The 26735-nt window shown below is 60.6% G+C and overlaps 1 protein-coding gene across 8 annotated transcripts in view; it reads right to left on the reverse strand.

Annotated features, from left to right (window-relative positions):
* Positions 1–26735, reverse strand: part of PRKAR1B (protein kinase cAMP-dependent type I regulatory subunit beta) — an 85728-nt gene that overhangs the window by 3989 nt on the left and 55004 nt on the right. For 5 of the 8 annotated variants that reach the window (XM_060284194.1, XM_060284193.1, XM_030851074.3 and 2 more), the window contains exons 7-9: positions 20584–20742; positions 15488–15548; positions 10623–10744 (exon numbers count right to left, since the gene is read on the reverse strand). In XM_060284194.1, the coding sequence (XP_060140177.1) occupies positions 10623–10744; positions 15488–15548; positions 20584–20742 (342 nt within the window). The other 3 variants (XM_060284196.1, XM_060284198.1, XM_060284197.1) reach the window with 3 other exon arrangements.

Raw genomic sequence — 26735 nt, forward strand, 5'->3', positions numbered from 1 at the left:
GTCTCCACGGGGGGAGGTCTGGCAAGGGGCAGTGGGGCCGCGAGAGGAAGGGCCACGAGGGACAGAGCCACGCCCCCCAGGGGTGCCTGTGATGACCGTGGGGTCACCACTTCACAAGACAGACACTTCCTCATTCTTCACCGCAGTGGTTCGGGGGCTCTTTGCTGCAGCAGCTGAGGCTGACAGGCCGCCACCCCCGAGCCTGACGCAACGGCAGGACGTTCCTGTCCTGGGAAGGCAGAGCCGCCAAGCCCAAGGGCGGGGAGCGAGGGAAACGGGCGGACGAACTCGATGGGGTGGGACCTCCAACCAGCAGGGCCCGGCGTTCCCACGACACGGGCCACAGGCGTGACCAGCACACGCCCGGGCCTTCCCATCCCAGCGAAATCACCGCAGCCCTGGAACAGCCGTCCTGTCCGAGCTCGTTTCCCAGACGGGCGTGAAGGCAGCATAGACATCCTCAGAGAGTTGAGAGCCGGAATTCTGGGGGCTGGAGAAACACACTTGCCAGAACTCTAGATCATACTCCCCAAATTTCTCATTGATTCTAACCCAACTCTAAAAATAAATCAGGTCACATAGGAATCAGCCAGGGAGGAGCACAAGGAAAACGTCACTGCTGGAGTCTGGAGGAGAAGGGGTTACGAAAGGCCCGTTTGCCTTTCAACGCTTTTCAGTTTTTAAATTTTTCTACAAAGTCGAAACCCACATCAACTCTTTGGTTTCGACAACGGGCACGCGTGACCTTTATGAGACAGAAAGCAGCCAAGGTCGAGGAGAACACACTCGCTGAAGCAGGGCCTCGGGCTTCCCGCTCCCTGAAGCAGCCCCTCCAGCCCGGCATAGAGCCCCCCTGACCGGTCCGGCGCTGGCACAGCCGGGAGCCGCGGTCCCGCCCGCGCGGGCCTCGCCCTCCCCAGGGACATGGCCCACCTCCGTCTCCTCCAGCCTTCGGGCCGTCACCCACTCCTCCTGCCTGTGAGCCGGACTCCGCTCGAGGGTGGGGAAGCCTACGCAGTGGAGAACGGCAGGCACGGGCACCCCAGGACCCACACCCTGGTGGGGTCAGAGCAGACAGGTCAGGGCTGTGGGCCGCTGGCCCCGCGCCACGGTGCGGCCCGGGGTGGGGCTGGGGGACGTCAGGGTCAGCGGCTCAGTAGGGACGGCATCTGGTGAGAGAGGAGCCCCCACCAGGGACCCGCAGCCGCGCCGGGCAGAGACTGGAGCTCGTGCGCATCCGGCCCAGCAGGGCAGGGGACACGCGAGCGTGTCAGTGCGAAGGCCAGCCGTGCAGTGAGCAGTCACTCTCAGATCCCACTGACACCAAGTTCAGGGAAAGCAAACACTATTTTATTTGAATAAATATCTATCTTAAAAGAAACAGTATCACAGCCATAAGCAGGCACCAGCATCACCTCCCGTAAGCTAAAGGACAACTGAAAGAAGAACACAGGAGGCAGGTATGGGAAGGCGCCCTCGACGCGGCCTGAGCCCCGCGCCCTGGGCGGCTCCCCGCGGTCCAAGCCTGGCTCCACGACGTGCTGGCCGCGGTCAGGGGAAGGCAAGGCACAGCCCGAGCCTCGGTTTCCTGATCTGCAGAAGAGATACGACGCCGGCCACCGCAGACTCAGGCAACCAGCGCGCGCAGGCCTGCAGCAGCACGGCCGTGGTGGGGCCAGAAGCCGCCCTCGGGCCACCCAGCTCCCGGCCAGTGGGCAGCGGTGGGTGAGGGAGTCGACACCCCCGCACGGGGATTCGTCCAGGACAGCGCATCTGTTGGACTTTCCACGGACAAATCAGGCGTGTTTATGGCAACGGTCTTTGCACGCTGCTTATCTCTCCTCCCCTGGTGCCAGGAATCCCGTCCGGGGTAAAGCAGGACCTCGGAATCCAGCAAATGAGTTCCACATCTGTCTGTCTGGGAACGCCTCATGCTGTGTGCGGATACCAGGGAAACCAGAGCTGGGAACGGCTGAGGATGGGAAACACAGGCCCTCAGGGTTCCTCCGGCCTCCTGAGGGGGGCCGAGGGGAGGGAGGAAGATGGAAGATGGTGCTTTTAGACTTTTTGGGGGGGTGCATCCCCAACTTTTAAAACTGTTTCTTACGTTAATTAAAAAAAAAAAAATCAGGAAGGAGCCAAGTCAATGAGAAGGACTGTAGGAGGGACCCACACAAACGGTCACGGGGGCAGAGGAGGTGGTGTCACCCTTTTCTGAAGATGCCTCTGTGTCACTGGTCTTATCCCAGCAAGTGACATTTTACGGGCATAATTTTTTAAAATTCATTTTAGGAAAGGCTCTCATCCCTGAACTCAGAAGCTCTGAGCTCCAGGCCTTGGCACCTAGAAGCGGACCTTGGCAGCCTCACCGGAATCTTCACATAGGGGATGCTCCTGGGGACACGCGGCCGAGGAGGCCCGAGGCACACGACAGCGTGTCAACCTGGGGGCACCGCGTGTGGGCTCAGTGCGTCCGCCCACAGGGGATGTGGTCAGGTCATTGCAAAGCCCAGGAGTGCCCGCCTGGCCGGTCCTGGGAGCCATCCTCACCAGGGCAAGGGTGACTGAGGTGCACGGGCTGGGGCCTACAAAAGGGGGGGGGCTCCAAGAGGGTGGGTCCCCAGCCCCGGCCCCCAGATGACAAGGTGACGAGGAAGGAGATGCATCAGGACCTGGGAGCCCCCTGGACTCCTCTGACCCTCTCGGTGGACCTCAGAGCCGCCCAAGACAGGGCCTGGGCGATCCCAGGTGTGAGAGCACCCCGTGGGATCAGGAGAGGTGCTGTCGAACACCAAGCAGACACCAGGTCGGGGGTCACCTCCAGCTCCTCTAAGATTCAGCAATTGTGCTCCTTGGTATTTACCCACAGGGTCAGGTCGGAAGCTCACGTCCACACGAAAGCCTGCACGAGGGTGCTTACAGCAGCTTTATTCAGAGCTGTCAAAACTGGAAGCCACCAAGGTGTCCTCCAGCAGGTGACGGATAAACAAACTGGTCCATCCAGACCAGCACTAAAAAGAAGTGAGCCGTCAGGCCCTGAAAAGCCACGGAGGAAACTTACATGCGCACCCCTGAGTGACAGGCGCCAGTGAGGAAAGGCTTCGGGCTGTGTGCTTCCAACGACATGGCATTCCGGAAAAGGCAAAACTAGGGAGACAGTGAAAAGACTGAGCGTTGGGGCGTGGAGGGGGCGGCCAGGTGAGCAGAGGGGGCTTTGACAGCAGGGAAACTACTGTGTGATACGGCGTTTGTCCAAACCCACAGAACGCACAGCACCCAGAGTGAACCCTACCACGGTGGACCTTGGGTGACTGTGAAATGTCCATGCAGGTTCATCGATCGTGAGAGATGCACCACCTGGCGGGGGTGTTGGTAGTACGGGAGGCTGTGCCCGTGGTGGTAGGGGGAGGGGCTGGTGGGAGATCTCGGCACCTTCCCATCCACTTTGTTATGACCCAAAACTGCCCTTAAAAAATACAGTCTCTAAATAAAAAGAACTCCTCTGAGATCCGGATACCTCTCATTACTGGTGACCCCGCTGGCATGGAGGACAGAGGTCCGAGTCGGCTGGGACCAGTGGACACAGGTGCAGTGTGGCTCCCAGCCCAGCCTGACTTCTGGAGAAGCGTTCCTTCTGGTTCAGTCCAGAAGGAAAGTTTATCTTCCTGCTACTTTCTGGACCAAGACTGCCGTCCTTTGATGTTGACCGTGGCCAGGGGCACTGCTCTCACTCCCTGGACGGGGAGGGTCTGGCACCGACCACGGAAACCCAACAGCAACTAACGGAGACAGAGACCGCACCCACCCTGCGCAGGTGCCGACCAGACTCAGCACCTCCTGGCGGGGCCCCCGAGGCTGAGCCGTGAGGGCTGCCGCCCGTCGGGCGGAGGGCCAGGGTGAGCCCCTCAGACAGGTTCTCGAGCGAGGGAGGGTCCCAGGACAGGAGCAAACCCACCAGGCCCGTGGGAGGCCCCTCGGGAGCCGGAGCCTCAGGGCGGGATGGCTGTGGGCGTCTGGCTCACAGGGAAGCTTGGGCAGCTGGACAAGATGTCCCTGACCTTGCAGGGGACACAGGGTGGACGTCCAAACTCCTTGTCCGGAGCGGAGGGTGTGTGTGGTCCTGCTGCCCCGAAGTTGGCACCACCCCCCACCCCCACTCAGCCCCCAGCACCCTGCCCCCCACCACAGCTGGCGCCTCTGGCCTCGTGCCCAGTGTTCCTCTGGATGCCCTTCCCCGACCTTCTCCATTTGGAGGACTCCTACTCATACGTCAATACCCAACCCACTGCCACCCGGGGTCACTGCTCCACCTCCCTGGCCTTCCCTTCTCCATGTGGGACCCATGCTCTCCCTCCCCTGCAAAGTCACAGCAAACTGCCCAGCGGCGGCCGTCGCCCCCCCACCCCCCTCCCCCAGTACACTGAGCCTCGGCCTGGTGCACGGTGGGGGCACGGACGGGCTGAGTCACAGATGGCTGTGACCTCGGATCCGTGCACTGTGGCCTGCAGCGGTCTCCGTAAAAGTTCCCGAGACGACGGCGAACTCGGAACACCCTTGAGATGTGAGTGGCGCAGCATCAGCTAGGAAAGCCCCCGGGGCAATGGCAGCGTCGAAGGGGTTGCTTTGCAGTCGCTTCAACATTGTGGACATTCATAGAAGTGATTTGCAAAGAGAGGAGATGATATATCCAAGCTCACGTTTCCATGGCAATGCCTCCAGCTGTGCAGCCTGCCTGGGAGCTGGCGGGGAGGGAACCCGCTCTTGTCCAGCTGCCCCCAGGCCCTGGAGGTTCTGCCAGGTGTGGAATCTGGCCACGGGGAGGGTTGCAGCAGAGGGGACCTGAGACCCAGGCCTGGCCCCACCCACGTCCTCTTCCCAGGGTCTTCCTGGAGGGAGAGGAGGTCCAGGAAGTAACCTGAGTCTGCAAGCCTCACAGGACTTGGCACGTTCTCGACGCGTCTGGCCCCTCCCTGCCAGCCCCACATGCCCTCTCTCCCTGGGGGAGGCCCACCAGGGTCTGTTCTGCCAGACGCAGCCGGGAACGCCCGCAGGTCCCACTGCTGGCGGCCGGGAGCTCCTCGGGCTACAGGGCGTTCCAGGCTTCGGTAACTAGAAGAGGTCCCGAGAACAGCCAGGCCACGCACGGCCCCCCGGGCCGCGGCAGGTCGGGTCCTGAGGGGCCAGGGGCGCTTGGGCCCCTGGGAAGACCCACTGGTGCCTTCTGTTCTCACGTCTGTGAGGCCCCAGGTTGACAACCGCAGGTCTGCCCTGGTCGGCTGAGAACCCGCTCCACGAGCTTTGGGGGTCAGGCGTCCGAGGGGCTGGCAGCGCCCACAGCTTCAGAGACAGCTGGTGTGCGCACACGGAGCTCAGAGACAAGGAGCCCCCTGCCAGGAGGCTTGGCACGGAGACCCTGGGGTCACGCAAGCCCAGCTCTGCCAGCCCCGCCTGGCTCCCAGAGGCCAGCACGTGCTGTTAGGGACCCATCAGGCGTCTGCAGGAGCCGTTTCTCACGTCTGTGCAGGTGCGGGTCTCTGCCAGCGCCTCCACACCTGGGGAAACAGCTCCCAGAGCAGCCTGTCACTGGCCCCAGGCTGTGCTCACCCGCATCCACCCAGGAGAGCAGAGGGATGGACTGAGGTCCAGCCAAGGGCGGGGGCCCGGGGCAGCCCGCGCTCCCACTCCCCTGGATGAGGCCTTGGCGTGGCCTGAGGTCCACAGCGGGGGAGCGGGACCCGGCCGGTCCACGCGCAGGGAGCCAGGGGCCCGGCGCCAAGGCCAGCGTGGCCTCCACAGGTGTTGCTTCCACAGAGAGGAAGGGCAGCACCAGGCCTGCCAGCCACGGGAAGCCGCGAGCCAGGGTCCCGCAGCCCCGCTCCGCTCGCAGGGCCAGCACGCGCGGCAGGAGCCCCGGGCCCCGCCCCCTGCAGCTCTGGGGCCTCGGAGCAGCCGGGCCCCTACACCCACCTGAGCAGAGGCCTGAGCGTTCCAGAAGGGTCGGAAGGCAGTGGTACTGGTCAGGGCTCTCCGGAGAAAGAGGACCGACGGCCTGTGCACTTGGGCAAAGATTTACGTTAGGGAATCTGCTCACACGACCGTGGGGCTGACGTGCAAACTCTGCAGGCAGGCCGGCAGGGAAGAGTGGGTGCCGGGACTCGGTCCAAAGGCCAAGGCCAGCTGCGGGGAATCCCCCTTCCTGGGGGACCTCGGCCCTCTTCTTCTTAAGGAGGCCTTCAACTGATTGGAGGAGGCCCACGCTCACCACAGAGGTCAGGGGCTCCACCCAAGGTCAACTGACATCGGTGTCAACCGCATTTGAGAAGCACCTTCACAGAAACACCTGGAGACCCGCGTTGGACCAAACATCTGCGTCCTGAGGCCTGGCCGAGTCGACCCGTGAAACCAGCCCTCACAGCGGGGCCTGGGGCCTGGGCCCCTTCCCGGCGCATCCGCAGTGGAAACGTCCTTTCCTGTCCAGCTGTCGGCTTCGTGGGTGTCACGAGAACATGGGGCGGACGATGTGCTGAAACACATACACGTGCGAGCAGCCTGTTCGAGGGAATCTACTCAGCTCTTCCCGCCACGTCCTCTAAAGGCCACGTCGGCTCATCCCTTGGTAGTCTTGGGAGAGAACACGGCTGTGGGGCGGACACCACACCCCTCTCAGATGCGGCCGGTGACCACTTCTGGCCCCATGGGAAACAGTGGCTTGAGGCTGCAGAGGTCTCTGCGGCTGCATTTCAGCTCTGAGTGTGCGATGCCTGTGAACCCTGAGGCACCACCGTGACTTACCCAATTTGGTGGACCACAGAGGAAAAGGGAAAAACATCCAAGTTGCCAGGAAACCACTTTGAATACATTTTACGATGTTGTGAAAACCGTACCTTCCAAGGGGGCTGGGTTACACTCCGGGCCGTACTATCGCTGTTACTGTGACTCTGCCCCCACTGCCACCCCCTCGGTCAGCGCTGGGGGGACACTCGGCCACAAAGCCGAGCTCCCTCAACAGAACCAGCAGTGTCCCCGTCCCCGAATCGCTCTCCCAAGGCCCTCCTCAGACAGCTTTTGTGGCAGGAGGCGTCAGGAGCCCCTGGAGAGGGTCCCCACCCCACCCGTCACCATCTCCTGGTGATTCCACAAGGAACACGCCGCCCATAACACAAACCACACGGTCGTGGCGCCAGGTTCGCCCCCAACGACAATCACGGAACTCGGCTCTGACGGCCTTTAATGGATGAGCTAGAGCAACGTCCAGCCCCAGAGCAGCAGAGGAGACGCAGACAGACACCCCCGGCCCAAAGGGCGTCAGTGGAAGGGCGAGGAGGCAGGGCCACGCAGGAAACACAGGAAGCAACGGGCACACCACTCACACTGCTCTAGAGAAGTGCAGGACGCTCGGACACACACGCGCACACGCACGCTCGCGCCCGCACTGAGGGCCCAGCGCCCCCAGGGCAGAGGGGCGGGTCCAGAGCAGGGATGCAGGGGTAAGACACGGCCGCGTCTGGGACCCACTACCTGGCATCGGCGTGTCCCTGGGCAAGGGCCCCACAGGTGCGGCCAGACTGCACAGCCGTGGGGCTCACATTCAAAGCTCCCATTGCCACAGTCCCTGTAAGCTCTGTGAGGAACCCCGCTGGCCCGTCTTTCACACGGCTTCACAATTTTTCTACCCGTGGCCTTGGCCCCAGAGAATAACGGACGACTGTCTGTGTTGGCCAGAGCTGCTCACTCCCTGGGCCTCAAAACCGAGGCTGCAAACTCAGTGGCCTGCAAGTGTGTGCAGAGCCCGCCGGGGATGCAAGGGTGCAGGGTGAGGACTGGGGCAAAGTGGGGAGCGTGTCACACCCGGGGCAGCCGCCTCTTGGGTCCAGCCGGCTGCAGCCAGGCAGGGATGCAGATCCAAAGTGGCCAGATCCAGACGTTCAAGAAGAAGAGATCCAGGTTTTCGTGGAAAATACCTGATTTTTATTTTATTTTATTTATTTTTTGGCTGCATTGGGTCTTGGTTGCTGGGCACGGGCTCTCTCTAGTTGCAGCGAGCGGGGGCTACTCATCGTTGCGGTGCGCGGGCTTCTCATTGCGGTGGCTTCTCTTGTTGCGGAGCACGGGCTTTAGGCGCGCGGGTTTCAGTAGTTGTGGCATACGGGCTCAGTAGTTGTGGCTTGCGGGCTCTAGAGCACAGGCTCAGGAGTTGTGGCGCACGGGCTTCGTTGCTGCGCAGCATGTGGGATCTTCCCGGACTGGAGCTCAAACCCGTGTCCCCTGCATCGGCAGGCGGATTCTTTTTTTTTTTTTTTTTAGCATCTTTATTGAAGTATAACTGCTTTACAATGGTGTGTTAGTTTCTGCTCTATAACAAAGTGAATCAGCTATACGTATACATATATCCTCATATGCCCTCCCTCCCACCCTCCCTATCCCACCCCTCCAGGTGGTCACAAAGCACCGAGCTGATCTCCCTGTGCTGTGCGGCTGCTTCCCACTAGCTATCTGTTTTACATTTGGTAGTGTATATATGTCCTTGCCACTCTCTCACTTTGTCACAGCTTACCCTTCCCCCTCCCCGTGTCCTCAAGTCCATTCTCTAGTAGGTCTGCATCTGGGCAGGCATATTCTTAACCACTGTGCCACTAGGGAAGTCCCCTGATTTTTAAATAGTGACAATTAATTCAAATTTTTTTTAAAAAAAAAACACGGTGCAGGCCAGTGCAAACCCCAGCACCCCTTGTGTCCGACGGCAGGCTCAGCTGCATTTGGAGAGTGTGAGCAACTTTCTGCTGGAACGTCCTCCAGAAACCACGAGCCAGACACTGGCTACCTTCGCAGGAGGATCTGAGATAAAAAGCACAGACCTCGAGGGACCACAGTTCCCTCAAAGTCCTGAGAGTAGAGCCCCGGAAAGTTCGGAGTCAAGCCGTAACTTTCACCCCGGGGGCTTGCTTCTGGGGAGAGCAGGCGTGAGCCTTTGAGATGACCTCTCTGAGGTCACGGCCGGGGCGGGAGCTGAAACGCAGGGTTTGCGGCCTCTCAGGTCTACGGAGCGGAGACCTGGCTGGCAGGAATCATAATTTGTTCTGTCTGTGGTGTTTCCCCTTTCTTTCAAGAAACATTGTTACGAGTCACCCACCCCAGGACAGGAATGCTGCCTGTGGGTGGATCCCTCAGCAGGGTTCCTGCAGAAGCACCCCCAGCCCTGGGTCTCAGGTGGGAACCACGTCCATCATTCAGCTGCAACCCCAAGGGCCCTCCCACCCCAGGCTCAGTGCCGAGACGTGGACCGGTAGGTAACAAAGGTCCCGGTTCCCAAACGCACACTGTAAAGCTCTGTGCTGCAGCCACCAGGACCCTCCTGAGGTGGTTCTCCTGCTGACCGCACAGCCTTCCAGATCTTTCCTGCGTGATCAGCAGGCAGGTGGCGAGAAGAACCACAGGCACGCCCTCCCAGGAGGGGCTGCTGCGGGAGCCCAGATAAAGTCCCCACGGAACTCGCGGGTCACAGGGCGGGACTTTGCTTGTGGACTGAGGCACAGAGGCGGGCAGGCGCCAGCCAGCAGGACCTGGAGCATCCTCGCCGACAGCAGCAGCCTGGGAAGTCACTTCTGTTGTTTTAAACCAAGAAAGTGGCTCCAAGTCCGGCGATGTCGGCCAAATGCCACCAGGGGCTGAGCCTTTGTCACTTCCTTTCTGTGCACCAACCCCAAGGTTGGTACCACTCTCTCTGGACGGCACAGTGACCCCCTCTGCGGCTGCGGCCGCGACCAGAGCGGGCTTTCAGACTCGAGCCGCCCCAGCCTCTGCCGCGCTGAAGGCTCCTCTTCTCCGATGGCAAAACGTGCAGCTGGAGCGTGTGTTTTCCCGGGAAGGCGACATAAATTCTTCCCGCCAGGAGGGCCAGGGAAGTAGGAAGTGAGCCAAACTCACATAGCTTTGGGTCTGTGTCATGGGGAGGGTCCCATGGCGAGGCGGCCCCGGGGACCGTAGCCTAGGCGCAGCCCCAGGCGGGGGGGACACAGCGGTCATGCAGCTGCTCACCCCCATCAGTGACAGGCTGAGCGTGGCGGCTTCGGATTACGGCCCAGAGCCAGCTGTCGCGGTGGTGGGGGATGGAGGAGGGAACAGTGACTCACGCGGGTCCAGGTGGAGAAATCTGGCGCCAATCTTCCAAATTAAACTTTTAACTGGAGACCACTGATATTCACACGCAGTTGTAAGAAGCAGCACAGAGAGATCCCACGTGCCCTACTCACACATCTCCCCCAAGAGGATGCACTCGTCACGCCGGGTTCCGGCTCAGGGCGCCCCCCACACCCCGGCCGTTTCCCAATCCCCACGTTCACCTTCACACCTGGTGCGCTCAGTCCGTGCAATTTCTGCACGCGTGTGGGCTCGGGCACCCGACCCACTTCCTCAGAGGAGACCCCGCGATTCTCAAGGGCGAGGATACCCAGTGGGAGGCCTGTCCGCATGCAGGATGAAGGTGGTGGGGGAACGGAGCACAGGGATCAGGGATGCTGGTCCCCAGGGGAGGGGCACGTGCAGACTGGGCGTCCCCCACTCCCGGGCGGCCCTCCTCGGCTGGGGACCACGCAGAGCCCTCCCCACGCCCAAGCCGGACTCACCTCTGTGATGATGAAGAAGTCGTCCCCAGGCTCCCCCTGGACCACGATCTTCTCTCCGTCCTCAAACTGGACGGGCTCCAGTGCGTCAGCCACAGTCAGACGCTCCCACTTCTCCAGGGACTCTGCAGCAGGGGACACGGGGGCGTGGGGGTCACGGGGGCCAGGGAGGGTCGGGGGGTCAGCTCCCCACCCCAGACAATCTAAGAAAACACCCACATGGCCAGCCCCAGGGTGATGAGGCTTTGCTCCATCACAGGATGAACAAAACAGAAAGCAAATTTCTGTGCAGGAGGCCCGGGTATTTTCACAAGTGAGTTGGGCCCAGGGTGTACACGGCTCAGCAGGTGGACAGGGCTTCAGAACTGGGAGCGATTCTAACCTACATCAAAGGTTTAACGTAGATGACAGGCACTGGACGTTGAGTCCAAGTTAACTCAGGATGAAATGCCTTTGCTATCTTCAGAAGAACAGAGCTGCCTATATTTTTGCAAACAGTATAATCACAGCTCAGCACTAGGGCTACCAAGGGGTTTAAATAATTCAGAGGTCGAAGCAATTTCCTGTTCATAAGACACCATTCAGTGCCATTCAAAGAGCATACAACTGTATTTACGTGGCTAGAGGTGTAGTATATACCTTCCATTATTTGGGGTCAAAATACTTCATTCCAATGGCAAGTCTCCTTTGATACTTGCAAATTCTGTCTATCTTTCCACCCCTTCTCACGCCTTCCCTTCCCCGTCACTATCCACCCCTAGCCCTCAGGAAGGAAAAAAATACCAGCGTGCTCCTTTTGTAAGAACTTAATGGTTGCCTGATTAACTGTTTCTCTTTCGGCCAAAGAAACTTTTCTGGCCTACACTTATCAGCTGCACTATGTAGGTCAGCCGCTAAAAATACAAAGCAAAGCATTTATTTTAGATCTCGAGTAGGAGGGGGATTTCTCTGCTTGAAAACTCCTGCCAGGGCCACACGCTGAAAAGGACACGCTTTTGACCAAGCCCGGGGCTGCAGCAGATTCTGGAGCCGCTGCCAGCACGCTGGTCCAGCAGCCTCCGCACCGGACGGGAGCTGCCCCGTGACGCAGACCCCGGCACCCTCAGGAGGCCGGCACGGCGGCGAAGACGCCCGTGACTTTGGAGGGTCACGGTTGGTGCCGAGGTGGAAGCCGGTGCCGGTAAACGTGTGACTGCGGCTTGGTTTCCTTCCAGGGCGATGAGAGGCGTTTGATTTCACAGCCTTGGGCTTAGGAAGTTCTCGTCCTCCTGTGTGAGCGGTGGGTTTTCCTATTGGATTTGAGACCTGGAACCCCAGTCCCGAGGTCGGAGAGTCAGCGCTTCCACCCTCAGCAGCGTAAATCCCAGGACAGAACTGCTGGAAGAGACGGAGATCGGGGCGATTCCTTGGCCCTGATTTCTGAAGCGGAAGCTTTGGGGGCATTTTTACTGCGTTCAGATCCCTGGGTCCCAGGTGTGGACGGTCAGCTCAGGTGGGAAATCGGTGACTGGCCGGGTGGGGCCACTCCCAGTGCTGCCCTTCTGGAGGGGGGTCTCAACGCTGCCAGGGAAAGTGGCGGACACCCCGCAGAAGAGACACAGAAGGCAGCCCTCAGTCAGCGGCGGCCAAGGGGCAGGCACACCCACCCGGAACAGACTGGCCTCGGGGCCGACGCTTCGGGAGAATGCGGACCCTCGGGCCCTGCCTCACGGCCGCTGCCGCCCAGCCCTGAGCCTGACCCCGGCTCCCCTCCCAGGAGACCCCCTTTTCCTGCCTGGAGGCCTGAAGCCTGCTTTTCCCCTTGCAATAGGGTCAGGGCAGGCCCCCTGAGCTGCCTCGACTACCTCCCTGGCGCAGGGGGGCCGGGAGGGACGCGCCGGGTGGGCAGCCGTCCTGCGGCAAGTGCATCTCCACATCCGTCCCCCAGGCCTGCGCCGCGTCCTCTGCCGGGGGACCTGACCCGCTGCTGCCCGGCTGCCCCCCACCTTCCCCCCACCCCCTCCCACCACCCCCATGTCGGCAACTCCAAGCAGTCGTGTCCTTCTTTTTGTAATTTGGAAAAAAAATAATCAGAAAAGTAGAATGAACAACACAGCCAGCATCTGTCCTGAATGAAGTCACAGGACTACTTGGTCATGTTTGCTTCAGAGCTGCTCCTACAGACACATCATGTTACTGATAAAACCGCGTCCCTTGGTCTCAATTCGAGTTCTCTCTCCTTCCGCAGAGGCTGTGACTATTAAGGATTTGGTGGATATATTTTTTTTAAATCTTAAAGGGTTTGGTGAGTTTCCACCCCATAGGTGGTCTTACACCTTTACTGTAACATAGCTTCGTAAACATGACCCAGCGTTGCCAAAATTGTGCAGAGACGCACCGTCATCTGCACCATCTTCTGTGTCCGAGATCCAGTTGAAACGTGTTGACACGCGGAGACCTAGTCCATGCGCTTTACTGGAGTATAAACCCGTACCACACACACACCCGGGCGCGAGGACCTTCCTGCGATGACGGATTCTAGGTTGTTTCTACTTTCTTGTCATTGTAGGAATTGCTGAAATGACCATCCGTGTCCGCGTCTCTTTTTTTATTAACATGTTTTTAATTGAAGTACAGTTGTGATAGTTTCAGGTGTATAGCAAATTGATTCAGTTTTATATATATATACACACACACATATTATATATATGTGTATATATACAATGTGTGTATATATGCACACATATTATTTCTACATATATACATATATATATATATCCTTTTTCAGATTCTTTTCCCTTATAGGTTATTACGAGATACTGAATACAGCTCCCTGCGCTTTACAGTAGGACCTTGCTGCTTATCTATTTTATATACAATGGTGTGTATCTGCTAACCCCAAACTCCTAATCTATCCCCCCCCCCTTTGGTGACCATAAGTTTGTTTTCTGTGTCTGTGAGTCTCTTTCTGTTTCGTAAGTAAGTTCATTTGCACCATTTTTCTTAGATTCCACACATAAGTGATACCATATGGTATTTTTCTTTCTGACTTACTTGCTTAGTAGGATAATCTCTAGGTCCATCCGTGTTGCTGCAAATGGCATTATTTCATTCCTTTTTATGGCTGAGTAGCATTCCATTGTATATATGTACCACCTCTTCCTTATCCATTCATCTGTCCATGGACATTTAGGTTGTTTCCATGTCTTGGCTATAGTGAATAGTGCTGCTGTGAACACTGGGGTGCATGTATCTTCTTGAATCATAGTTTTTTTCTGGATATGTGCCCAGGAGTGGGATTGCTGGATCATATGGTAACTCTATTTTTAGTTTTTCGAGGAACCTCCATACCGTTTTCCCTAGTAGCTGCACCAACTTACGTTCCCAGCAACAGTGTAGGAAGGTTCCCTTTTCTCCACACCCTCTCCAGCATTTGTTATTTGTAGACTTTTTGATGATGGCCATCCTGACCAGTGTGAGGTGGTACCTCATTGTAATTTTGATTTGCATTTCTCTAATAATTAGCAATGTTGAGCGTCTTTCCATGTGCCTGTTGGCCATCTGTATATCTTCGTTGGAGAAATGTCTATTTAGGTCTTCTGTCCATTTTTTGAATGGGTTGTTTTTTTGATATTGAGCTGTATAAGCAGTTTGTTTATTTTGGAAATTAATCCCTCGTCAGTAGGATCACTTCCAAATATTTTCTCCCAGTCCGTAGGTCGTCTTTCCGTTTTGTTTATGGTTTCCTTTGCTGTGCAGAAGCTTTTAAGTTTAATTAGGTCCCATTTGTTTATTCTTGTTTTTTATTTCCCTTACTCTAGGAGACAGAGCCACAAAGATCTTGCTGTGATTTACGTCAAAGAGTGTCCTGCCTATGTTTTCCTCTAGGAGTTTTATACTGTCTGGTCTTACATCTAGGTCGTTAATCCATTTGGAGGGTTTTTGTGTGTGATGTTAGGGAGTGTTCTAACTCCATTCTTTTCCATGCAGCCGTCCAGCTTTCCCGGCATCACTTATGGAAGAGGCTGTCTTTTCTCCATTGTATATTGTCTCCTTGACGCCTCTGCACCCACAAAAGTGCACCTGCTTCTTCTCCTTCTCACTCCAAAGGTTCTTAGAAAAGGAGGCTAAGCCTCACGCACCACCTGCACCCAGAAGTCCAGTCTGGGGTTTTTAAGGCTGTGATGTTCCCGCAGGAACTCCTGCTGGACGGTTATTTCCCGCCGTTCCCAGGGCGTTAGCGCTTAGACGTCACTCACCCTCCCAAGCGGGTCCACTCCCTGTCCTTAAGGGGAGCTGCTAGACACACACTGATTCATATTCCAACTGATTAAAATGACATAAAATTAAAATTCTCAAGTGTTCCACACGGATACGGAACACCTGCATCGCTGCCAAAAGTTCTACTGGGAAGGCTGGTCCAGAATGATACGTCGTTGTCGTGTATGTCAAAGCAACTTCAAAACGCTGAAAATCTTCTGCAGGAGAGAACCTGTTGACACTCCCAACGGTCAATGGAAATGTGGCCGACGTGTCTCTCAGATCCCAGGACGAGAAAAGCGGGGGGCACACGAGAACCCCCATGGAGGAAAACCCAAACAGGTCAGGAAAGACGCTCAACACAGCTCCAAATGGATCAACGTGGAGAGAATGGCGTTGATGGTAGAGAGACAGACATGCAAAGCACGGATGGATGGAGGGCAGACACTGTGTGTGTGTGTGTGTTCGTGGGCACGTACATGCTTGCATACACGATGCATCTGTGTGTACATGTGTGTGTGTATGTGGGGGCACTGCACAGGTGTGAGCACGCATGTGTGTCCCAAACTTGCAGGGCATGTGGAAACGGCTGGGCCGCAGCCCCGGGCGGCCAGGTCGGGGGCACGCACCCAGGATGGAGACCTTGCTGAGAAACTCCTCGTACATCCTGCGCTTCCTCAGCGTGCTGCCCTGTGGGAGGGGAAGACACAGAGAAGCAGGTGTTCAGAAGGGCTTCCCGCCCCAACCCCTTCCACATTCCCAAATTCCCCAAGTGACTCTGAACTCCTAAAAGGAGACCCCGGAAGCCCCTCGAACAAGCAAGGGCCTGAGTGACGGCCCCCGTTCACGGCCCAGACCTCCCCGCACCTCCCCCTCTGGGGTCTCCGTCCTAATCGCATATGTGAGGTTGGGCCTCATCCAGACCCACGGGATGGGGGGAGCCAGGAGGCCTGAACCTCAAGCGGGTTCAGAAGCCCCGGGTTCAAATCCCACACTCCGTATCCGCACGCCCCGAGCCAGCTCCCCCTCTCTGAGCCTCAGTTTCCTCATCTGGACGATGGGGTATCTTAATTCCTGTCCCACAGGATTCTGTGAAAGTTACGCGAGCAGACATCGGTCAGCTGACATGGTGTGAGGACCTCGGCACCGCCCCCCGACCCGGCCTCAGACTCCCCGTCGGCTCTGCGTGGCTCAGGGCCAGACCAGCGTTAAAGAGGCTGCGAGTCTCGAATCTGGAATCCTGGAGGTTCTCCCTGCCTCCCTCACAGAAGCGCAGACACCCCAGGGCCCCTCCATCCGGCAAAGAGCCCCACGGGGCTGGGACCCAAGACCACATGGTAACTGGCCCCACAGGGCGTAGACAGAGCTCCTGCACCGCGGCTGGCGGCCACGGAGGGGACACGGCGTCCTGGCGGTCAGTGGCAGAACCTAGGAGTCTCGGGGCCCTGTGTGTCCGCTTGCGGCGGGTCTAGACGCCTGCGGTGGCAGCAAGCTCAGCTCAGCTCGGCCCCCAGCCCGAGCCGAGCCGTCTCAGGCCCCGCCGGCCTCGAGAAAGGCGTTTCGTTTGAAAGATAATTTATATTCCCGCTGACCTCCCAGCAGCTACGCCCACCCGCTGGAATGCAGGCGTGTTTGCCCAGGAACCCTAGACATTAAAGCTCGGCACAACTGGCCCATCCGTCTCCCGCCGCAGGATGACAGCTGGAGGCGGCCACCCGGGACCCTCGGGCAAGGAGATCCGCCTCCAAGGCTGACCAAGGCGCCTCCCGCTGGAGGCTTTCCTCCTGGGATGAGACGGACGGGGAGGCAGGGCCGGGAGCCCCTGCTGTCGGCTCACGCATCACGCAGGTGTCCGGGGCGCCGGCCCGTCACCTTGGGGGCTGCCAGGACCCTCACCTGGGGGGCTTTGCAGCGCATCTGCCGGCAGCCCCAAGGTGGGCTTTGTGCCTGGTGAGGCTGGCCCTACGTACAACTCCCGTCACAGGTATGGGGCCTGCCCAAGGCCACACTGAGGGAAGGAGCCAGCGGGGCCTGGAACCCTCGTCCCCATGGATGCTTGCAGAGGACCCACGCTGGTGGCGGGGGGCACGGGGCCTGGTCCGGCTCAGCTCCGCCCATCTCCCTGGTTCCCGCAGCCTCGGTTTCCACAGCTCTGTGCTGGGGTCCCGTCGGGCCGACTTTGAGGAACAGAGACCGCAGAGAAAGACCATCTACGTCCCACCACAGCACTGGCCACTCCTCACGTGCCCCTCCCCCCCCCCGCAGGGCAGTAGAGCGGCGCCCTCACCTGACGCGCCCTCACCTGACCCGGGACAGATGGATGGGGATGCGTGGGCAGGGCAGGGAGGGGAAGACAGTACTTCCTGACGTCCCGCCTCACCGCCAGCAGCGGGGCCTGGAACCTCACTTCGGGCGCTTGCAGCTGGAGACACGGCCCCGCCCCCAGCCCCGCCCCACTGGCGCGGCGTGAGGCCAGCCCGGAACCCCGATGCCCAACGTGAGGCTCCTTCTGTTGCCCCTTCCACTGCACCCCGCTGTCCCCGGGGAAGCGTTCTGTCCTAGGACTGGAACCTAACACGTCTGCGAAATCCAGGCCCCCACCGCCCCCCAGGCCCCACCTGCGTGGACTGAGCCGGCCCCAAGGACGGGTTGGGGACCTGGGTCCCAGCAGACAGCAGGGCTCTGGCCATAGCACACACACCCCTGGGTATAGAGTGTTCACAGCGGGCCTGCGCCCGGGCCTCAGCTCGGGGGAGGGTGCGAACCCGCCAGGCGGAGGAGGAGTCTATGTCGGGTAAGATGACCCTTCGACCTGGACCGACCACTCCAAACGCCCTTTCCCCTTACGTGTTCAATCCTGACCGGCCCTGCAGCCATGGATTGAAGCACACACGTGCACACACACACACCCCGCCCCAGCTCCCACGAGAAGGGGGTTCCAGGCTCCTGCTGCTCCACTTCATGGATGGGAGCCAGGGGCCCAAGCAGGTGGGGTGGGAGCTCAGCGCTGCGGCTCAGGACCTGGTTCCGGGGGTCTCGGGACCCCCAGACAAGTGGGGCTCTGGAGACCCCAGCCCAGACTCCACAACAGGATTTTGCACTCATCAATCCCCACTTGGGGTCTCACGTAAGATTCAGGGTGAACGAAAGGTACTGAAGCTTGAAAGAATGAAGTCCGGGGTCGCTGGCCCCTGCCTGGGGGCCCGGAGGGGGTCGAGCCCCCGTCCTGCTCAGAGGTGGTGCACGCGGCTGGCCTCGCCAAGCTCCATCCATCCATCCGTCTGTCTGTCTGTCTGTAGCACGTGGAGCAGCGGAGCCTCTCGGGTCCGATGTTCTGGGATTCAGAGGTGGGTGGCCCTCTCCCCGGAGACACTACCAGCCTCCATCCCGCGTCCCCCACGCGTGTCCAGCTCAGGGTCCAGTCGTCGCACAATGGCGCATCCGAGTCCGCCCAAGCCACGGGCTGATGCAGCGATGGACGCCGTCCACGGACACTCCCTTCCGAGTGGGCCACACTGTCATTTTCTTCCCAAGACGCAGGGGCTCTGTAGGCTCCCAGCGCAGCCGCGGCTATTCTTAGTGCGCGGGGATCCAGAATTAAAACAGAGGACGCGCCAGCTGCTCGGTGGTTGGGGACTTCCCTGAAGGTACTGTTCCAGCCACGAAAGTCCCACAGCCAAGGACGACTCCGACTCAGCGCGGACCATGGCGGAGAAACAACGGCTTATGCAACGGGCCAGGTGCATCCGGAGGAGACAGGGGCCAGGTGCATCCGGAGGAGACAGGGACGGGGAGGGTGCCTGGGGCGCCTCCCCCACAGACAGTGATCTCTCCCGGGAAAACAGGAATGGGCAGGTTTAAGACCAAAGAGCGGGAGCCACATTCCACGAGGACTCACCTCGCAGGGCAGGGCAGCGCCTCCCCCAGTGGATGACCCCGAGGGCGCAGACGACGAGCCCCACGAGACAGATGCCCCCAGGACTGAACTGGCCCCTCCCTGCATCACGAAGGACCAGGAGCTACAGCGGAGCCAGGACGGCAGCCGGCAACCCTTTCTCCCTCGTTCCCCTTTGGAGAGGCCCCCGGGGCAGGACCGGCTCTCCAGGCTCAGCTGGAACTGAGCTCACAGAGCCTGTCCTAAACATCCCAAACCTTCCCCAGGCCTCCCCCAGAGCATCCCAAACCACAGCCCGCACCCCAGAAACTGCACCGCCCAGGCTGGCCTTCAGGCGACAACCAAGGCCCAAAGGGCACCTGGCAGCGGCACGTCCAGCCCCGGGGTCTCCCAGCAATGTGCTCACCTGGGTCACCTCCCTCCAGGCCATCGGAACTCCTCGGATCCCAGGCCCACAGGGGCAGCCTTTGAGCAAACACCATCGCCAGCCCCTGGGGGCTGCCCTCAGGATTGAGCCCACCCCCGCGCAGGTCCTCCAGCACCACCCCAACCAGCAGAAAAGCACCTGGCCCAGCAGTCACCACCGGCGAGCACAGACAGCCAAGGAGTGTGACTTCCGCGAGGACGGGGCACTCAGCTCCCAGGGGCCTCTGCCCGGAGACCTGCGGCCAGACCAGAGTGGCCAGCCAGGACCTCCCTCCACCCCTCCCGAATCGGGACTCTCTCCACTCTCACCCAGAAGGCCCCCAAGTGCCAGGGCATCACCTGGGCGGCTCCTGCCACTTCTCTGCCCACAATCCTGCCAGGGCTCCCGGTGCACTCAGAGTCCGAGTCCAGGCCCCCGCCCCACCCACCACAGGATCCCAGCATCCTCACTGTCTCCCCACTGGTCCACGAACAGGCCAGCCAGGCCTGCACCCCAGGGCCCTTGCACTGGCTGTTTCTACTGCCCGAACACTCTCCCCCTGGACAGCCAAGGGCTCCCTGCTCCGGGCCTCTGCTCGACACCACCTCGTCACAAAAGGGGTCTCAGGGAGGGGGGCCTCAGGGCTTTCTTTAAAACATCATCCCCCCGCCCCCACCTCTGCCCCTCTCTGCTCTATCATTCTCCGTGGAAACTGTCAACAGGAGGTGTATGTTTGCTCCGTCATCTCCTCCAGCGTGTCAGCCTCCCAGTCCCCTGGCGGGTCCCAGCACCGAGAACCCGGCAGTGCGTGTGCAGGACGGACACTCAGCGGGCACGGGAAGATCCCGCCTCTTCTGCCTGGGAGGGGCCTTCTCGGCGCGCAGGCTCATCTCCGGAGCCTTCCGTGAACACCTGCCCCGTTGCTCCCGAGAGCCCCATGGCGAGCCTCCACAGGTGTGCGCACCTACACCCACACCATGCCAACTAAGAGAGGAGCTGGCTGCGTGTGAGAAAACCTAAAATGACAGTCCCCAAGTAAGGAATCCTAGAGGCCAGCAGCCTGCCCGGTACTGCGGTCCCACTGTGCCCCCAGAGGCCAGGCTCCTCTCAGTGATTCGCTCCACCACCTTGGGGAACGTCACCTCATGGTCAAGAATGGCAGTTGGAACTCCAGCCATCACAACCACATTCCAGACAGTTGCAAGGAGAATGGGGGAGGAAAGCGAAACGGGCTTCCCCAGCTGTCTGCCAGCCTTTGGGTAACTTTCCTGAACCCCCTCCCGACACTCGCCACCCACCGCATCCCTACTTATGGCCCCACCTGGACACAACCAGGGTTCCCGCGAGATGCCTGGTGGGCATCAGACTCGGCTGGCTGCCCTCCCAGCCCTGGCGAAGCCTCCACGCAGGCACCGCTCGCTCACCATGAGGATGCGCCGGTAGCTGTCCCGGTCGATGCCCCAGAGCTTGAGGTCCGTCTTGGCCTTCACAGTCGCCGCCCTGGGGGTGCCGTAGATGAGGGCCAGCTCCCCGAAGCTGCCGCCTTCACTGATGTTGGTCACCCACTCTCCGCTCACATACACCTTCGGGGAACAGGGGGACAGCGTCACGGGGGCTGGGGCCACCCCCCCTCCGTCCACATACACCTCCGGGGGACAGAGGGACAGCGTCACGGGGGCCTGGGGTCACACTGCTGCTTCCTGCGCAGGGAGCCCTCCGTTCCATCCCCCGGGAAGGCACAAGGCTGCTGCAGCCCCAGACCCCTTGCAGGCGGGCAGAGATCGGCACTGCCCTGCCCAGGTCCAGGACCGGCCAAGGCGCCTGCCTCACGCCCAGCCCCACCCAGAGCCGAGGCTGGACGGGCACAAAGGCGGGGGCCCTCAGCGGTCAGTGCAGACGAGACTGGCCAGGCCCCAGCTGGACGCACTGCTGCGGCTCCCGGTCCGCAGGAGAGCGAGTCCCACCACCTCCCAGGTCGGCCTGCGACTCAGCTCCTCACAGACTAGAGGTGAGCTGTGCACCTGGGCCTCGGGCTCCCTGACTGCACACCAGCGAGTCACCCCTGCCATGGCGCTCTCGCCCCACCCGTGCGGGCCCCTCCACTTCGTTCACAGGCAGCCCTCCCTGCCGTTCCTGCTGCCTGAGGCTCCGGGGAGCAGCCCGGCCCCGGGCCCACCTCCACCGGCAGGCCCCACGGCCGGGAAGAAGCCAGGCTCCCCGGGCCTCCCCAGGGCCTCCGCTCCCCGCGGGCAGCACCCAATGCCCGGGCCTGCGGTCAATGGGAGCGGAGGCTGGCGCCGAGGGCCGAGCCCAGAAGGCGGACAAGATTCCCTTTCAGCCTGGGAGGGCGGCGTCCGCCGCACAGTGTCCCTACTATCCAGGGACCGCACGTCCGCATCCTGCAAGAATGGCCCGGATTGTTCATTATGCAGATTCGCTTACTATAAATTAACACAACCACTGTTCATTCCCTCGATGTCAATGAGCTTAAAGAATGGTTCCCATTGGCAGAAAGCATGCATGTCGGGAAAGAATGGATTGCGATGAATCATGGGAGCAATTCTTATGGAATCAATGACTCATTATCCTGATAATAACCGAGGCACAGAATTGCCAGCCTGCGGGGCACCACGCAGGTGATAACGGAGTCCGGTGTGAGCAAGCCTGGGGAGCAGTGGCCAGCCTGCCCACAAGGTGTCAGGGGAATGGAGATGACAGTTTACAGAGCAACCCGGGACCTGCGCCTCTGTCCCCGCGAGCCCCTGCCCGCCCAGCGAGCCTGCACGACGCCCCTGCCGGGTGTCGGGGAGAAGAGACGCCAGCTTCCACGCAGCAAGGCCCTCGAGGAATCAGGGCGACGCCCTTCCTTCCCACGAGGCAGGAGTGTGTCTGCCCGGCTGTGCCCCGAGATGCTCCCCCCCACAGAGAGCACCCCCAGAGAGGCCACCTGTGGTTTTCTCAAAGGGGACCAGAGTCTGTGGAGGGGCAGTCACGGCGACCCAGGCTCGGCCGGGCTGGCCCCAGCTCCCCTCGCGGCTGGTCCTCCGTTCACGGGGCTTGTATGTTTGTAAAATCCTCTCTGCGTGGATACAACTCTCAAACCTTAACCTGTACGACCCTAAGCGTGCAGCGCAGGGAGTCTCCCCACCACTCAGGTCAGGGCGTGGGACGTTTCCGGGTGCCAGGAACTCCCGGGGCCCCTCGAGGGCTCAGGTGCCTTCAGATGACCGCGGTGCGGCTGAAAGGAACCCCAGCACGTCCTTCTGTGCCAGGCGAGTCTGAGCGCTGGGTCCAATCCGTCTGTTCTCACTGCCGCACCGCCACTCCCCAGGCTGTGGGTGACGGACGCCGTCTAGTCTCAGCTCTGATTCCGAAGGGGGCCTCGAACCTTCTCGCGTGTGACTAAACGCGCTCACTCTCGTGGGTGATGCAGGGGGTGGGGGTGGCACTGGTGGCGTCACGGGGGTATCCGCGCGATCTGCTGAACACCGTCTCCCCAGGCTGCACCAGCCGGCCCTCCCCTGGCGCCCGCGCCTGCTCCCTCGGTGCAGCCTCCCGGCTCCCACCTCAGGGGGAGAAGGGACCACCACCTCGGATGGCTGCCGGGGGGCAGGCCACCCCCATCGCCCGCCAAATAGCACAGGGTCCCCCAGGGAACAGGGTAGGTGGCTTAGGAGAGGCGCCAGCAGCGGCTGCACCTCCACTTCCCAGGGTGTGGCCCCAAAGAGCACGTGGGCAGCTGCCACTGCAGGGCACACGGGACCGAGGGCACCTGGGCCGGAGCGCGCCACCGGGGGCCATGAGGACCCTTCCTCACCGAGGTCCCGACAGCGTCCTCAGAGGCGTCAGAGAAGAGCATTGTGCAGAGCCGAGGCCGGGCAGGGCCGCCCCTCGGAGCACAAAGGGCCATCCTTCTCGGACACTGGCCTCTGTCACCACGGCCGCACAGTGCCCGGCCCCACCCCAGCTGGCACGCAAAGGGGCTACTTCATGCTTTGTTTCCTTTTTGTTTTTCCTTCTTTTAAAGAGAAGTGGTGGGAGGCCCTACTGGGCCACGTCTGTGCTCCCGCCGCTGCCTCGGCTCCTCCGGCTGAGCCCAGAGCTCCCGCCCCGCTGATCTTCGTTCATTCGCTCACTCGCTGTCACCCCCGTGTCACCCCCAGCAACCTGGGTGTCCTGCACGCTCTACCTGCTGGGTTCAGCGGTTTGCAGCGTGCGGATTCCTGTTCACCGGGACTCACCGGCCGGCCGGTTGGTGCTCACCACACTAGCGTTATGTCATGGAAACAAGCGCAGGCCCTGAAGAGAAGGGAAGGCAGAGCCGTAGTCCAGACCGTGCAGAGAGGGCTTCTGAAGAGGTGACTTCGAGCCCAGCATGAGGGGCCCCCTGAAGAGACCAGGGGGAAGAGCTCTGAGGCGGGGGAACAGGACGAGCCAAGGCCCTGAGGCAGGACTGAACTCGGAGGGCACTGGGTACAGCAAGGCCACACAGGGAGATGTTCGTCTCAGGACCAGAAGGTTCCAGCACGGCTGAGGCCAGGTTCACATCTGGGAGGCTCCCCCTGCTGCAGCTGGAGCCCGGCTCAGGGCGGCGGGAGGGGAGCAGGGAGGAGCGAGGGGCGTCCCAGAAACACAGCCTTCGACCACGTTACTCAACAGGTGGTGTGCGGACCAGGTGCACAGCACCACCTGGGAACCTGCGGAAACCCAGGTGCACGCCCCCCTCCCCGCCCAACCCCCGACAACGACCGACTGGATCAGACCCCCAGGGGTGCAGCCCAGAGGCCAGGACCTCAGCAGGTGATGCTGACGCCTGCCCACGATGGATCAGCTCTGATTCGACTTTGGACGGAGGTGGAGACGGTGACTGATTGGGTCGAAAGCACAAGAATCTGCTTAGCGAGACCCCAGAAGCAGCATCACAGGTAGCACTGCGTTCCCGTCAAGGGAGACCTGAGATGGGGACCTCGGCCCCGCCAAAGCAGACGAGCAGCTGGGAACGCCAGGGGGGCCGCCTCCCCGCCTGCCCCCAAACCCGGGACACTTCGGTCCAACACTCGCTCCACAGAAAACAGAAATTCAATTGAAATAACTGTTGGGTGAGCGGAGACAGAATCACTCACTGACTTATCCACTACACTGGGTGGGGGGGTCCTGCGGCCTCAGCCCCCCTGCCCCCCGCAGCCACTTCCCACGCAACCCAGAGCCGCCCGGGCAAGGAAGCGAGTAGGGCGTGGCAGCCGCTGTTGTTTTTGGTTTCACAGATGGTGAGAAAAAGCTAATGGCCCAGCTCCCAGGCTCCGGCCACAGAGAGATGGGGCGTCCAAGCAGGTGAGCCTGTGCAGGTGAGTCCAGGTATGTCGGCGGCGCTTCTCAGGTCAACCCGGTTCCGAGCCTCAACCCTCTTTAGCCCAAAACACCTGGGGAAAGTCGACTGTCTGGTTTTGCTTGAGAGGCAACTCCTCCCAGAGACTCCCTCCCAGCTCCCTGTCTGTGGGGCCCGGGTCACGTGGACCAGCCCCACGGGGTCAGCAGCCACTCCTCAGGGGTGGCCAGCCGCCAGCCAGGTTCCCTCCTCGGAACCCGCCACACCTGGGCCTCCTCCCGCCCTCCGCTCACAGACATCACGCTCTCCGAGGTCCCACAAGGCAGGGTCCCATCAGGATCCCACTTCCGGGGTGACCACGCGCCCCGTCAAGGGCCCGCTGTGGGGTGTGCACGAGGATCGGTCCCCTCCCCGAGCTGTCATCACATTACCACCACCACACAGGGGGCGGGTCACCTGTCCGTGATTCCAGAGCAGGCTCTGGCCACAGTAGGGCCGCCAGGACCTCTGCAGGGAACCAAGAGGGGTGCTGGGCCCCCAGACACACCCTGTGGGTGAGATGCTGCAGGAAAGCTTCACAGCCGGCTCGGGGCCATGGCCACCCAGCGCCCAGGAGTGGCCGGTCAGCAGAGAGCGCCTGAGAGGACGCCCAGGTCCCTGCACAGCCCGTCGTCCACAGCAGCACGGCTCAGGGTGGCAGCCACAAAGGCGGGCACGACAGGTAAACGGATAAACGAGACGTGGCCATCCATGCAGTGGAATGGGGCTCAGCCTTAAAAAGGGAGGAAACTGACACTTGCTACAACATGGATGAACCCTGAGGACGTGACGGTCAGTGAGATGAGCCAGGCCAGGAGGACAGACCCTGTGCGCTTCCACTTCTGAGGTCCCTGGAGGCGTCAGGGTCGCAGAGACGGCAAGAGAGGGTGGGGGCCCGGGGCTGGGGGTTAGTGTTCAATGGGGACAGAGTCTCAGTTTGGGAAGATGAGGAAGTTCTGGAGATGACGGTGGTGACGCTGCAACAGCGTGATGTGCTTAATGCCCCCGAACCAGACACTGAAAATGGTTAGGACGGCAACTGTTACGTTACGTGTACTTTACCAAGTAAAACAAAACACAGACCACCGGGCAAGCAGACTGGCGGGCCGTGACCCGCGGAGCCGGACAGCCTGGGTGCCCCTCCCACCTCTGGAGACGTCTCCTCACAGACGTCTCGTGAAACGGGGGGAGCCCTGGGCGGGGGGTGCTGGAGCCTGGGGTGGGGTAGACCACCCCCCCAAAGAGGCCCTGAAGCACCAGAGGCCTGGAAGCATCGGGGAGGAACCATGCTCCTGAGCCTGTAAGGTCAGCCGAGGAGTGTCCTTCCAAGGGGAAATGCTACGTTCCACGAATAAAACAAATTGGGAGATATTTTTATACTTAGGAAAACGGATTATAGCTCTCAGCGACACACACACCGCAGCCAGCACTCTCCGCGTCTCTCTGGAAAACCGTAATTTAAACCAAGCTGGTGTTTTTGGCATCCGGTCACCTGGCCGTCGCCCCCCCCCCCAGGGCGCCGTTGGTCAGAGGGCAGAAGGGGGGCTCTGGATGACCACCCCCAAACCATGCCTGTTTAAAGGCCAGGATGGGGCCTCCGAGGGGAGCCCACGTGCTGGGGGCTTCAGGGCAACAATGTGACGGACACAGTCTCCAGTCCCGCCACCCTCACAGGATGGGCCTCACTCAAGCCTTCAAAGCCACCCTCGGAACCCTCACAAGCGGCCAGTCCCTGGTCAGGGTCACTCCCCTGCTCCCCAGAAAGGAGCAAACAAAACACGGCTCCAGGCCTGGGAGAAGCTGCAGCTCCGCGCCCAGAGCGGCGCCAACAGTCAGCAGAATGCGTGCTGGCAGCCAGCAGCCCACTTTCTCACCCCAGGCTCCTGATTGAGCATCTTCTGATTCCTTTAAACGTGGCCTCACCCACAAGGCCCAGGCCCTGCATGTTTATCGTGCGCTCACGCCCACATCACAGGAGCTCCCTCTGCAGCTCCCTCGCCCCGCCCGGCCCTCCCACGCCCACCAGCAGCTGGAAACTCTGATGAGACTGACGGAGGGGCGGCCCCCAAGTCACCGCCTTGTCCCATCCAGGCTGACTGTCCCGAATTGGAGAGTCAGCCAGAAAGTGGCATCCACCCACAGTGCCCAGGCATCCGGGCTCAGGCATCTCACAGCTGCCTTCGTACCTGAGCCGCTGCGGGGAGGGCTGGA

This window comes from Globicephala melas, chromosome 15 (assembly GCF_963455315.2).
Source record: "Globicephala melas chromosome 15, mGloMel1.2, whole genome shotgun sequence".
Classification (NCBI taxonomy): domain Eukaryota; kingdom Metazoa; phylum Chordata; class Mammalia; order Artiodactyla; family Delphinidae; genus Globicephala; species Globicephala melas.